Below are 14607 nucleotides of genomic sequence, written 5' to 3' on the forward strand. Positions count from 1 at the left end.
AATAATTTACCTTGATGTGCTTCCTAGATACACAGTTAAGTAACATCTAGTTTGGCCCTAAATTAAATCTCAGTGTCAAAAAAACACAGAGTTGTATTCCAACCAGTTAAGCTATGGAACTCACTTTCACAAGATGCAGTAGTGGCCACCAAGTTGGATGGCTTTAAAAGGGGTTGCATAAATTCATGGAGTTTAAGGTTGTCAGTGGCTACTAGTCCTGATGGCTATGTGTTACCTCCAGTATCAGAGACAAAACATGGGTAGGAGGGTGCTGTTGCACGCTTGTCCTGCTTGTGGGTTTCACCGTGTGAACAGAATGCTAGACTAGATGGACCCTTGGTCTGATCCAGCATGGCTCTTATGTTATAATGGCTTTGTGCAAGTGGAAAGCACTTTTTACTTGCACAAGGGAGGACTCTCATTTTTGACAATACCCCCTGCCCCTTCTACTGCAGCTTTCTGTACCACATCCCATACTGTTCCAGATAAGAGCCCCCAGTTCCCAGGAGCAGCTTTTCAGGGAGCACTGGGGACTGTAATAGATACAGGTAATTGCTGAAAATTAGGTCCCCCCCCCCTTGCATGAGCAGAAGTGCGTTCCGCTAAAATCTCCACTGGATACAACCCATTGTTTTTAATGCTGTACTGTTTATATTTTTATATGTAAGCAGCTTGGAGTTGGATGTGTACGTAGAAAGGCAGGGTATAAATATCTAAATAAATACATATACAGGGCCTCAGGGCCTTGCCTTAAACCCTATGGGAACAGGTTAGCCTTCCACATTCTGCAGCCTCAGAAATATATTTTAAGCTTCAACATGCACAGCAGACACACTGATAATTGTAGATTCCTATCAGGAAGAGAAATCTATAAAATAAGGCTAGGAAAACTAACAGCCAAGGTTATTTAAAAGTCTATTTTAAAATATATCATTCCACCTATAAGAAAAGCTAGAGGGCAATACACGAAGTCTGTTTTCGAAACCACTATTCTAATCTGTATGAAGCAGTTAAAATATTCTGCAGTGAATATTGTTAACTTACAAAATACCCATCATTATGATGGGTAGGGTGTATATGAAAGTGAAGCTAATTTATTTCTTGACAAAACATATTTGTGAATTGCCCCTCTAGCCAATGGGCACCCAAACTGATATACAAGTCAGTTAAAACAACAACCATAATAAAACACGAATGTATCAAATGCTCAGCTAAAAACAGGAGTGGAGATCTTCCTTAGGATAAACAGAGTGAACATTAAAATCCGTTAAAACACGATGGAACAATACCATCTTCACTGCCCACCTTAAATATGGTAAAGAGGGGGCAAATTTAGCCTCCCTAGGACGGGAGTTCCATAACTGGGGTGCTACTGCAGAAAAGGCCAACAGCCCAATCTCACAAGTTGGTGGGACATATAACAGTGCCTCTGACGACCATTGTAAGCTAAGGGCAAGTTCATATGACAGGAGGCAACCTTTCAGATACTCTGGGCCCAAGCCCTTGAAGGCTTTATAGGTAAGAACTAGTCCGTTGTATTGCAAGGATGTTAAACCTCTTTCAGCCCAAGGACTAAATTCAGTTTTGGGGAAGCTCTCAGCAATGGGGAAGTCTGAAGTCAAAAGGGAGTGGAGTGAAAACTCCAAGAATATCAGCATATTTCAGCTTAAAGCTCTTACTGTCGGTAACTAGGAACACAGGAAGCTGTCTTATACTGAGTCAGACCATTGGCCCACCTAGCTCAGTATTGTCGACACTGACTGGCAGCAGCGCTCCAGAATTTCAGGCAGGATTCTTTCCTTGCCCTCCCTGAAGAAGCCGGGGATCGAACCTGGGACGTTCTGCATGCAAAGCATGTGCCTATCACACTGAGCTATGGTCCCTCCTGCCTTAGGAAAGGCAATTCCACCTTTTAGAATTGGGGGGAAACGATGGAAGAGCCGGGAAACCACCAAATGATGGGCAGTTGGAGGAAAGGGGGTGGTGATATCTGGGGAACACTGGAGCAGCCGGATTTGGCCCACAGGCCTGAGGTTCAACACCCCTGTTCTATTGGGCTCAGAAACAAACTGGAAGACATGACATTGATATGAAGCCTGTGTTATGTGGTCTATAAAACAACAGTCAGGCTGCCGCATTTTTCACTCGCTGTAATTTCTGAATACTTTCAAGGGCAGGCCAACGTGGAGTGTGTTGCAGAAATCTAGACATGCATCACTATGGCCAGATCAGACATTGCCTGACCCCTGGGGACTGAGATACCACTGAACCCCCCTGGGAGATCCCAGCCAATGAGAGCTGAACTGCCCAGTGTTTGGGACAGAGAGCAGATTTTGCCCTCACTCCACATCATATTTAAGTGCAGCACTTTCATTTCCCCATAAGAGCAAATGGCACCCATTCACTTATATGCACCTATATGGGGGAAAGTAAACTCAACAGGCACCCACAGGTTCTCCATTGAGGTGGAAGCCAAACCTCACTCTTGGCCCTGGTAGCTCTCAAAAAGCAAACAAGCATTTCCCTGCTTCCAAAGTCCCATCTGTTCATCAGCATCTGCTCAAGCCTGAATGAGGCGGTAGAGTTTGGTGGTGGTGGAATTTGGACTGCACCACTTTGGACCATGGCTGAGGAATCATATTTTTTAATGCTCTCCTGTGTATAAAACAAACAAAAAGCCTTAGCACAGCAGGGAGCAAAATGGGCTGGCTGTCTTTCTCCTGGGTTTTAACCTGCAGGATGAGCATTCAAAAATGGCACCCCCTCATACAGCTGGAAGTGATACAATTCATCCTTCACCCTTCTCATCTCAGGATTCTACCACCACACATTATGTTGACCTTCCCCAACCTGGCGCCCTCCAGATGTGCTGGGCTGCAACACCCACAATCCCAACCAGCATGGCCATACTCCCAACAGATTTCCCTATTTGGTAGGCTATCAGGTGTACCTGCCATGCATGTGAAATCCACTTTGAGGAACTGTGGAGACAACACATCATCACCTAGCAAAAGCCTTGTCCTTGCCAGAGGACTAGTCATTACTGCAAGTCTGCAGCGTCAAGATTTCTATATATTCCAGCATGAGGCAACATACGACCCTCTGCTTACTACGTGCAAATTTTCTAATTACAGGTTGCTGAGCAGCTTATCAACCCATTTGGCGAAGATGATGATGATTTTGAAACAAATTGGTGCATTGATAGGAATCTACAGGTGAGACCATTGTGCTTCCACTTATGACTGTGTTCTTTTCTCATGCAGTGTTGTACTCTTTCTTTTTCTGCAGGTGGTAACTTCTAATGGCACGGGTTTTCCACACCTGCCTGCATTTCACAGATTAACGTAGGGGCATGCTTCTAACAATGGCTGAGTCTACACATAGCAGTTATATCGTTATCATACCATTATCATAACTATTGGTACACATGACACCAATGGGCACCCATAGCATGCACATTTTCCGTGGGTTCCCAGGATCGCTCATCTGGCCTGTACCCTTCCAGTCCACTAGATATTGCAGGCGGCCACGAGAAAAGCGGGAGTCCAGAATCTCTGCGACCTCAAACTCCTCCTCCCCCTCCACCAGCACTGGCGGCGGGGGGGAGCCAGCCAAGCGATGAGGGTCGTCAGAAACCAGGGGGGACAGCAAGGACCGATGAAAAACAGGATGGATCTTCATGGAGGGAGGGAAAGCCAGGCATAAAGCAACAGGGTTAATCTGGGCTGTAATCTGGAAAGGCCCATGCGGCGAGGCACGAGCTTCCTTGCGGGCGATTGAGAGGGGAGGTATTGGGTGGACAACCAAACCCAGTCCCCCAGTTGCAGAGATGGACCCGGCTGGTGACGCCGGTCCACAGAGGCCTTGTAGGCTGTCTTGGCTTGCTCGACGGAGTCCCATAAGAGGTGGTGTACTGCTTGCAACTCCTCTAAAAAGTCATGGGCTGCCGGCACCGAAGAGGGAGCTAGGGTGGACGGGAAAGCCTTGGGGTGGTAACCAAAATTGGCAAAAAATGGAGTTTGGCGGGTGGAAGCATGGCAGGCATTGTTATTAGGGATGTACGAAAGTCACTTACCTTTCGCGGATTATGTTGATGGTGGGGGGGAGGCACTCTGTCCCTCCCCCCGGAATCCTGGACGGGGGGGGAGGCGCTCCGTTCCTCCCCCACCCCCCCGGAATCCTGGCCGGCCGGCTGTGCTCCGCAGGGATTCTGCGGAGCCGCCAGCTGGCTCCGCCAGCAGCCGGACATCCGGCCGCTTGCTAGCAGGGACGCAAATGGCGGCAGCCGTAGCCGCCGCCGTTTGCGTCCCTGCAGTCAGTCGTGATAGGCTACGTAAATGTTTACATAGCCTATCACGGCTGACTTAAAAAAAAGAAAAACAATGCACGTACGCAAATGGCGGCGGCCACGGCCACCGCCATTTGCGTTCCTTATTTTGGCACGTCTTAGTCTACATCAAGATTTACGTAGACTAAGACGGCAAAAATAAGGGGAACGCAAATTTAAGGGGAATAAAAATAATAAGGGGAACGCAAAAATAAGGGGAAAAAATAAGGGGAACGCAAAAATAAGGGGAACGCAAATTACGCTATTTGCGTTCCCCTTATTTCTGCCATCTTAGTCTACGTAAATCTTGACATAGACTAAGACGTGCCAAAATAAGGAATGCAAATGGCGGCGGCCGTGGCCACCGCCATTTGCGTACGTGCATTGTTGTTGTTTTAAGTCAGCCGTGATAGGCTACGTAAACATTTACATAGCCTATCACGGTTTTTTTTTTAAACTGGAAATGGTGGCGGCGGCCGCAGCCACCGCCACCAGGAAGATCCGCCCCAGGTAAGTCTCGTCCCAGGGGGTGGCGGGGGGGTGGCAGACCGTTCCGCCACCGATTTCAGGGGGCCAAATGTGCTGGCATTCGGCCTGCCCGAGATCCGTGGCGGAATTCTCTGACATCCCTAATTGTTATAAGCAAATTCTGCGAGAGGCAGCAAGGAAAACCAGTCATCTTGCTGGTAACTGACATAACAGCACAAATATTGCTCCAGAGTCGCATTGGTGCACTCAGTCTGACCGTCTGTCTGTGGATGGTGGGCGGAGGAAAGACGGAGCGCCACATGGAGAAACCCAAGTAGCTCCCTCCAGAAATGGGCAGTGAATTGGGTCCCCCTATCTGAAATGAGACCCTCGGGCCATCCGTGGAGCCAGAAAACATGCGCCAAAAAAAGCTCTGCAGTCTCCCTGGCTGTGGGCAACCCAGAGCAGGGGATGAAATGGTCCATCTTAGAAAACAAATCTACCACCACCAGAATGGTGGTCTTACCGTGTGAGGGAGGCAAGTCAGTGATGAAGTCAAGGGAGAGCAGTTTCCAAGGTCCTGAGGGGGTAGGCAGGGGGTGAAGCAAGCCTGTGGGCTTGCCTGTGGGGGCCTTCGCCCACTGGCAGGTTGGGCAGGAGACGACATAGGTCTTGACATCCCGACACACACGAGGCCACCAAAAATCCCACGTCACTCCATGCAGGGTCTTGACGACACCAAAATGCTCAGCGGTGGGGGAGTCGTGGCACTGATGGAGGACCTTCTCGCGGAGGGATCTAGAAGGCACATAGACCCAACCGGAATGGTAAAGGAGGCCACCTCGCAAAGAGAAGGGGGTAGACTGGGGGGGGCAGAGGCTAGCCTCAATTCCTCCACTGTTGTGTGGACAAAATCATCCTGAGCCTGTGCCAAGTGAAAGAGCTCCTCCCAAGAGCGAGGCACCGCAGCTGCCACCAGGCTCTGGGGGGAAAGAATCAGAGGGGGGTGGAATTTCCCTCACCCCCTGGCTGGAGGTCCGGCTTACAAGAAAGAGCATCTGCTTGTAGGTTGTCGAAGGCCTTCACGTGGCAAATCTTAATGTGGAAGGGGGGGGCAAGCAACCACCTAATCTGCTGCTGGTTTAAGGCACGGGCTGTCTGAAGATGTTCCAGGTTGCGATGGTCGGTTCTAACTTCAACTGGGTGCTGTGCCCCCTCTAGTAGATGACACCAAGTCTTCAAAGCGGACTTGATGGCCAAGAGTTCCTTCTCCCAGATGGTATAATTCCTCTCAGACATGTTCAGCTTCCTGGAGTGGTAGGCGCAGGGTTGCAACCTGCCTCCCACCCAATCTGGCTGAAAAAGCACCGCCCCACCGCAGAGTCAGAGGCATCAGTTTGCACCACAAAAGGCTTCCTCGGGTCGGGATGTAACAGGATCGGCTCAGAACTAAAAAGCTTCTTAAGTTCTTCAAAAGCCTGTTGGGCAGATGCCGTCCAATGAAAAGGAGATTTCTTGCCCTTAAGGAGGTCCGTGAGAGGAGATGTCAGCCAAGCAAAGCTGGGCAGGAACTTTCTGTAGAAATTAGCAAACCCCAGAAAACGTTGTAAGTCCTTCTTGGTGGATGGAGCCTGCCAGGAGAGGACAACCTGGACCTTTGCAGGATCCATCCTGATACCATCAGCTGAGATAATGTAGCCAAGATAGTCCAAAGAGTTTAGGTCAAACGCACATTTCTCCAACTTGGCATACAGATGGTGCTTGCAGAGGCACTGGAGGACGGCGGAGACATAGTGCTGGTGGGCGTGGTGGTCCTCAGAAAATACAAGTAAATCATCGAGATACACAATGAGGAAAGTGTCCAAATAGTCCCTGAAGATGGCATTCATAAAACGCAAAAATGTGGGGGGGGGGCCCACAGGCGAGCCCAAACGGCATTACTAGGTATTCATACGCTCCATACCGGGTGCTGAAACAGGCCTTCCACTCATCCCCCTCCCAGATGCAAATCAGATTGTAAGCACCACACAGGTCCAACTTTGTGAAAACCTTGGCTTGCCGCAGGCGTTCCAGCATCTCATGTATGAGGGGGAGGGGGTACTTGTCGGGGATCGAGACTGAATTCAACGCTCTGTAATTGTGCACCGGGTGGAGTTCTCCCAATTTCTTGGCCACAAAGATGGTAGGGGCACAGGCGGGGGAGGAGGAGGGGCGAATGAAGCCACGTCTGAGGTTTGTGTCCAAAAACTCCCGCAGAGCTTGAAGTTCCGGCTCCAACATCGAATAGAGCCGGCCAGCGGGGATGGTCGCCCCAGGAATGAGGTTAATGGCATAGTCAAAAGGGCGGTGGGGGGGAAGCTGGTCGGCCTCCTTCTTGTCGAAAACATCCCGAAAAGCCGCATACTTCTCTGGGAGGATCACGGTAGCTGAAGAACTGCCAGAAGCAGACGAGGAGGGGGAGGAAAGGGTTAAGGCCTGGGCTGGGACTGGCATCTCATTCGGGAGGCAATGCTCCTGGCAGTAGGGAGACGCAAATTCCACTTGCTGAAGCCCCCAAGAAATCTGAGGATTATGCTTAGAGAGCCAGGAAACACCCAGCACGATTGGGTATTGGGGAACCTTGGCCAAGTGAAACTGAATCTGCTCAATGTGGGACTGGGCGAGCAGAGTGAGTGGAGCTGTAATCTGGGTTACCGCGCCTGAAGAAAGAGGACGCCCATTGATGGTCTCCACCGCCAAGGGGGCAGGAAGAGGCAGGGTAGGAATCTTGTGGAAGAGGGCGAACGTTTCGTCCATGAAACTGGTCCCAGAGTCCACTAAAGCTCGGGAGGAGTGCTAAAGTCCACTAAAGCCCACTGGGAGGAGTGGAGGCAAACATGCAATAGCAGATGGGAGGGGGGTTGCGGAAGGCACCCACCTGGTGTGGAACCGACCCCCACACTAGAGACCCCCAACAGGCTTAGGGGGCAGCCTAGTCAGGCCTGGGGATGAGGAGGAGGAGGAGGAAGGGGAGGCAGTGGGGCTGTGGCTCTAGCATGGCAGGTTTTGGCGAAATGTCCCAGCTTTCCACACCGAAAGCATCGGCGCTCCACACGCCGCCGCTCTAGTTCCTCCAGCAGCAGTGGGGCTCGGGTAGCTCCCAGCTGCATCGGGGTCTCCTCTGCCCCCACCGCAGGGGTGGGGGAGGGGGCAGGAAACGCAGGGGAATGGGAGGAGGGAAATCTCGGCCCCGGCACCCCGCCGGGTCTGCCGGTGCCCCTCCAGCCGACTATCTATCTGGAGGCAGGTCTGGATGAGGTCCTCCAAAGTAGGCGGGCTGGGTGTGCACGCCAACTCATCCAAGATCTCATCGTTCAAACCGTCCAAAAACTGAGCCACCAGCGCGGCATCATTCCACTGTAAATCCTGCATCAGCAAGCAAAAAGTTGTCACGTACCTGGAAACTGAGTCCTTGCCCTGCCTGAGGCGGCGAATCTCCCGAGAAGCCATCTGCGTGTGCAGGGGGTCACCGAAAAATCTAGCCATCGCTGTCATGAAACCTTTATAGTCCCCGAGCAAGGGGTCATTAGCAAGAAGTCCCGAAGCCTATTTAGCTGCCATGCCTGAAAGTAGGTTAATGATGAAGCCCACACGAACCTGTTCCGTCAGGAAATCCTCAGGTCGAAGGCGCATGTAGAGCTCTGATTGGGCCCGGAAAATCTGAAAAAGTACTTTCTTCCCAGAAAACTTCTCTGGCAAAGCCACCGGGCACTTGCGGCGGGGGGGGGGGGGGATCGGAGGTGGCGGGGGTTGAACCGCAGCTTGCAGATTCTGTATGGCAGTCGTCAGTTGAGCCACTTGATCACGAAGAATCTGATTCTCTTGCGCCAGAGCTTGCACTGCCGGGTCCCTGGCACCCTCCATTCGACAGGAGGAGAAAAGAGAGAGAGAGAAAGAGGAACGGGGATCAAGCTGTCAGGAGCGCCCTGGCGGCCTCTTTCAGTAGACTCCAATAGCCAACTCAAGACACAGACAAAAGGATTCTTTTCAAGGCTTTAATCCTTTTACAACTTAATGACTCTTTCAGATGCTAATCACCAGCAACTAAGCAAGGTACAGCAGAGTAGCTTATGCTCCGAGTAGGCAGTTGATCCCTGTTTGAAGGAGAGTCACTTGAAGAGAGATCCTCCCTCTTTCCCTTGGGTCCACGGGAGGCGGCCGTTGCTTGCGTGCCAAATGGGCGCTATGCCTCCTTTCCGCACCCTCCATCGCTCGTTGCTCCCTGCATCTGCGCCGAGCATCTAGCAAGCCTTCCTCCCGCACTCTCTCACTGCCAGGGTCACTATCTAGCTCAGGAATACTGGCAGGAGGAGTCTCTGCCAGCTGCTGTGCTTGTGAGGGATGAGCGGGCTCCTCTCCCACGGATTGCTGTTCCTCCTCAGAATCAGAACTGCTCTGGGGTTCTATGGGCTCAGTTTCCACCCTGACACGAGGCATTCAGAACATATTACACTCATTCTGTTTGATCTGCACATGTTGTCAGTTGGTTTCAAGACACAATTCAAGGTGCTGATTTAAACCTTTAAAGCCCTAAATGGCTTGGGACCTGGATACTTTAAGACCCGCCGTCTTCCATATGTTCCTCCTTGCATGCTCTGTTCATCATCTGAGGCCTTGCTCTGGATTCCTCAAGTGTTCTGAGGCCTAATCGGTGACAAATAGCAGGGCCTTTTCAGTGGTGGCACCTACCTTGGTCACCAAACCCTGATTATTAAGGAATGCCTTCAGTTGTTCTTTTTTTTCTCTCATTATGTCTACGCTAAAGCTGTTTTCCTTTTTCTGTGCCTTCACTTTGGCTTTAGAGTGTTTATGAGTTGCTGTTTTTGTTGACTTTGGATTTGGGTGTTTTTTTATGATGTTGTTAGTTTTTTATGGTTCAAAATATTTTGTGAATTTGGTTTTATTGTATGTACTGTATATTTTATTGCCGTAAGCTGCTTTGATTTCTTTTGCGGGGGGAGTGAAATGTATGCTTTTTAAAATGAATAAAGCTAAGAGGCCGATTGTTCTCTTAGTAAAGATATAGTACAAAAACATATTACAAGGTGCAGGCAGCTGTTGCTTGAAACAATTAAGTCATACGGCCATCTTGAGTGTGCCGAGTTAACTGTGCAGCTCTCTGGGTTGTGGCCTAAGTTTCCTATGCTTCACACTGTGTCACAAGTATTCTAATTCATAAACATTATTCCCAGGTTTCGCTTCTGGCTGTCGATGAAATGCACATGAATTTACCAAGAATGAAAAAAGATATTTACTGGGATGATTCTTCAGCCCGCCCACCATACACATTAGCTGCTGCAGATTCCTGCATTCCATCTTTCCTTGGATCAACTATTGAAATGGGGTATGCAAGTCTGGAATATCCTGATATAGTTTTACATGGTCAAAATGGTTCCTTATTGGCCCAGTGTATTACATCATTAACAGCCCATTCTTACAAGAATTAAAGCTTAGGTGTGCCTAATTATGGGTAGAATACAGCAGATGTCAGACTAAGATGCTAAGATGTCAACATAAGAAGAGCCCTGCTGGATCAGATAAAGGCCTAACTAGTCCAGAATCCTGTTTTCCATAGTGGCCAATCAGTTGCCTGTGGGAGGCCCACGAGCAGCATGCTTCCTGCCTCTGATCCTGGAAGTAGCATAGAACCATCTTGACTAGTAGCCACTGATCACCTTATCCTCCACAACTTTCTCTGAGCCCTTCTCAAGCCATCTATGTTGGTGGCCATCACCACATCCTGTGGTAGCAAATTCCATAGTTTAGCTATGCTCTGTGTGAAGAAGAGATTCCATTGTGATGGTCCTCCATCTTCATTTATATGGCATTTGGGGCCTAACTAGATGAACCGCTAGGAGACTGGTTCTCCTATGATGGTGGTGGTGGTTTTAGTTTACAGCAGTTATGGGGACCTGCCAAATTTGATCAGGGAAGTGGTGTTGGGGATGGGAGAAGGGGTTTAATCCTTTCCTCAGCTCTAACCACCACCACCCACCTGCTATCTGCCTATGGGGGAAAGGTTTACAGGCAGTATGCCTGCAGACAATGTGAGATGGGTGGAGCGTTTTGTATTCGTCTGGAATGTGATACAGTGCCGGTATAAGGACATAAGGTGGAGGTGATGCGTTGCCAGGAAAGAGAAGACAAGAAAAAGGGTTTGGGCTTCATCATTATTAATGAGATGATGCAGGCAGGCAGTAAGAGAGATATAAGAAGCCAACTGTTGTTACCTTAGCAACACATGGGTACCCTACCAAAGCCAAAATAGAATGTATGCTGCAGTCCCACTACAATGTATGCACACACCAATTATATTGACACCAATTAAACATGCATGCATAACTTGGATTGTCTTGATCCTTTCCAATCTGGATTTTGACCTGGACAGAGACAGTCTTGGTCACCCGGGAGAATGACCTACACCTGGAACTGGACAGTCAGGGTGTGTCCCTGTTAGTTCTGCTGGACCTCTCAACAGCTTTGGGTATTCTGTCAAAACCTTTATTTTTCACCAAGTCTTTGGGCCACTTTAAGTTTTTTTCCCCTGGTGCTGTGAGTTATATCTTAGTTCGCTCTGGTTTTTCCTTGTCCATTTCATTTCATCTTTTAAAATTCTGTTGTGGTTTTAACTTGTAATTGAAAGCCCCCTTGGGGACTGTCAAGGGCTCCTTGGAGGCCTCTTTCAGTCTAATCCAGTAGCCAGGTCCAGACGCAGACAAAGGGATTCCTTTCAAAGCTTTATTCTTCTTTTACAACTTAACAACTCTACCGTTTGCAACTAGATCTGAGCAGCATAGTACCTATGCCCTAAGTTGGAACAGTTGGTCCCCGTTTGAAAGGGAATTACTGGCAGACCCCTGAACTTAAGGACTAGGGAGAGTCCCTCCCCTTTTCCCTTGGATCCTCTAGGCGCAGCCGTTGTTTGCGCGCCAACCGGGCACTACGCCTCCTTTCTGCCCCCTCCATTTGGCGCCACTCTCTGCGTCGGCGTCGCGCGTCCACCAAGTCTGCTATCTGTGCTCTGTCACTCCCTGGACTGCTTTCTAATCCAGGAATGCTGGTGGGAGGAATCTCCGTCAGCTGTTGGCCCTGGGAAAGAGGAGCGCGCTCCTCTCCCAGGAGCGACTGCTCTTCCTCAGAATCAGAACTACTCTGGGATTCTATGGGCTCAGTGTCCACCCTGACAGGGACCTCCTTGTGGGGCTGAAAGGCAAGATGGGTGACTTTGGGCCAGTCACACACTCTCCCTCAGCCTGATCTACTTTACAGGGTTGTTGTAAGAATAAGATAAGGAAGGACACCATGCATGCAGCCTTGAGCTCCTTTGAGGAAAGGCAGCATATGAATGTACCTAAGAAAAAATAAAATCTGGTAGAAATGATGTTATAAATTAAATACAATATTTAAAAAATAAACTGGTGGCACCTAATAACAGCTCTGTTAAAACTATTTTGTTGCATAACCTAATATCAGTGACACCGATACTCAGTTCCTAATGCTAGAATAAAAGCAAGACAAAGTATCACTTGGGACCTGCAACAAAATGTTGCAGTGTGGAGTGCTCATGTTCAGTGTTCCAGCCAGCCATGCCCTTTTCCAGGGTACTCCATTCCATTCTGTCCCCACCCCCTGGAGTTCTTTTTTATTCCCCTCCAACAGTCAGCCACCATTCCATGAGCACTGAGCATACATAGTAATTCTTGGGATTTGGGAGGAGGGGGTTTAGATTCCCCCCACAGGTTTATTTGTACTTCAAACTCCAGGGTTCCCCCAAACCTGTTGACACCTCCCTTTATGTGTGGATAGTGCTGTTTTGACTACAAATGGACTCACACTGGGAGAACTGGGTTTGCTATTAGTTTATATACATATATAAGTGCTCCCATGTTTTATTTTGCAGCCTAGCGGATAGCCAGTTCTTTCATGGAGAAAACTGGGTCCGGGACGAGGATAAACCCAGACGGCAGCATTCGATGCTGAGAAAAGTGAAGCGATTTCTGAGTGTCCGTGAAGTCTCCCCCTCCCCAAGTAGGAGGAGTTACCAAAGGCAGGCGAGTGAAAACTCTGTCTTTTTCCCATCCCATGAAATGCATCACATTGGCAATTTGCTAGAAATGCACTCCAGAGGGAGACGTTTCACCTCGAATGGCAGGAAAAACCACGAAGGGCCTGAGAAGAGTGTGAGGACGCATGGGAGCATAGATCTAGGAATCATTAGAGAAACCAGCAAGAATGATGCTCTCGAGACAGGTTGCCCATCCAGTGTGAGTGAGAGCTTAGCCAAAATAGACACCCTGGCCTCTGAACAGATTGTTGTTGAAACAGAGGACAAAGAAGCTGGGCTGGATTCAGAAACAAACAGCACCATTCCTATCCTGACAGAAGAAGATTCTGGCAGTCGAAGCAAGTCAGAGACAGACTCCGAGGGACTCATCCTGACCCACTGCGTACCCCAAAATACTGCTGTACATGCACTGGAATCTCCTTTGGAAACAGCACCACCTCATATGGAATCCGGACAACAGGATTCATCCCTAGGTGTACAAGAGGGAACGGAACCATACTCCCCTCAAAGTACAACATCTGGCGACACCTCAGAACATCAGCTCTGGAGATTCCCAGATATTCTTACTCAACATGGGGAACCCAGCACAAAAAATGCACCTCTTTTAACAGAATCTGGAACATTTTCTGGAAAAAACAACGTAGCCACAGAAAGCCCTCCTAGTCCTGCTACTGTAAATACATTTGACATATCCTACCTATTAGAACAATTAGATACTAAAGAAATGGATATCCTTCATATAGCTGAGTTCAGCAGTGAGAAAATAAAGGGCAACTCTGACAAAACAGAGAGAGCACCAATATGATTTGCTACTCACTCATGGCATGCAGAATATTTATTTTTAACAGCTCACCTCAGGACAAACAAAAGCATTGCAAGCTGCATAATGACCTACCTACTTTATGCTTTAATGCCTTTCTTTTGGATAAAACCGTTTAAAAAATGTTTGCATCTACTTTGCGTATAGTTTTCCTGAACAGGTGCCAGTTCAAGTTTTACATGTGAACATGAGATACAGGTAGATGTGTGAGTTAGGGTGACCAGACCTCAAGAAACTGTCATTCTGTCTCTTTCTGAACTCCGAAGAGATAGGGAGGGAGTGACAACATCCAGCAGCAGTAATTGTTCACCTTACTGTGACACTATGATTGGAGAAGTTGGACTTGTGAAACTTCTTCCTCCAGTCTCCCCATCTGGCCCATGGCCTCCCTTTCCCTCCCCTTCTTGCCCCACCCCTATGTAGAAATTACTCTTGTTGTTGTTTTTTAAAGCTCCCATGGGTACCAATGCTAGCTTTTTAAAAAAAACAAATCAACCCCTAATTGTAGTGTGTGTGTGGGGGGGGGGGGATTTCAGGGTGGTCACACTTGGCAGGGGTGAAATTCAGGGGGGAGGCAGGGAGGCCTGGCCTACCTAGTTAAAGGGTTATTATCTTGGGGGCTCAGTATTTAATCTTTTACTTGTATTAGGTTAACAGAAAACGATAGAAATAGTGAGAAAATAAACTCTTCGGGTTTTTTATTTTTAATCCCCCAGTGCCACATTTTGGGACTTGTCCTCCTGGAAGGACTTGAACCTCTGCAAGACTGTACCCCCTCCCCCTGGCCCTGGATCATTTATAAAGGATGTTCCAAATAAGACAGTGTGTCTGCAGCAGCACCTTGATTTGCATTATCTTCCACAGCATGACACTCTGGTGCTCTGCATT

At 48.8% G+C, this 14607-nt stretch overlaps 1 protein-coding gene across 5 annotated transcripts in view; it reads left to right on the forward strand.

Annotated features, from left to right (window-relative positions):
* BEST3 (bestrophin 3) overlaps positions 1-14219 on the forward strand; it is a 36287-nt gene extending 22068 nt beyond the window's left edge. For 4 of the 5 annotated variants that reach the window (XM_084810509.1, XM_084810510.1, XM_084810512.1 and 1 more), the window contains 3 exons: positions 3135-3215; positions 10027-10178; positions 12735-14198. In XM_084810509.1, the coding sequence (XP_084666635.1) occupies positions 3135-3215; positions 10027-10178; positions 12735-13704 (1203 nt within the window). In that variant the 3' untranslated portion in view covers positions 13705-14198. Of the gene's footprint in view, positions 1-3134; positions 3216-10026; positions 10179-12734 lie in introns of all 5 variants that reach the window. The other variant, XM_084810508.1, reaches the window with a different exon arrangement.
* The last annotated feature ends 388 nt before the right edge of the window (positions 14220-14607 follow it).

This window comes from Heloderma suspectum, chromosome 7, assembly GCF_057233095.1.
Source record: "Heloderma suspectum isolate Gila_16-S chromosome 7, 16-S_ref, whole genome shotgun sequence".
Lineage (NCBI taxonomy): Eukaryota > Metazoa > Chordata > Lepidosauria > Squamata > Helodermatidae > Heloderma > Heloderma suspectum.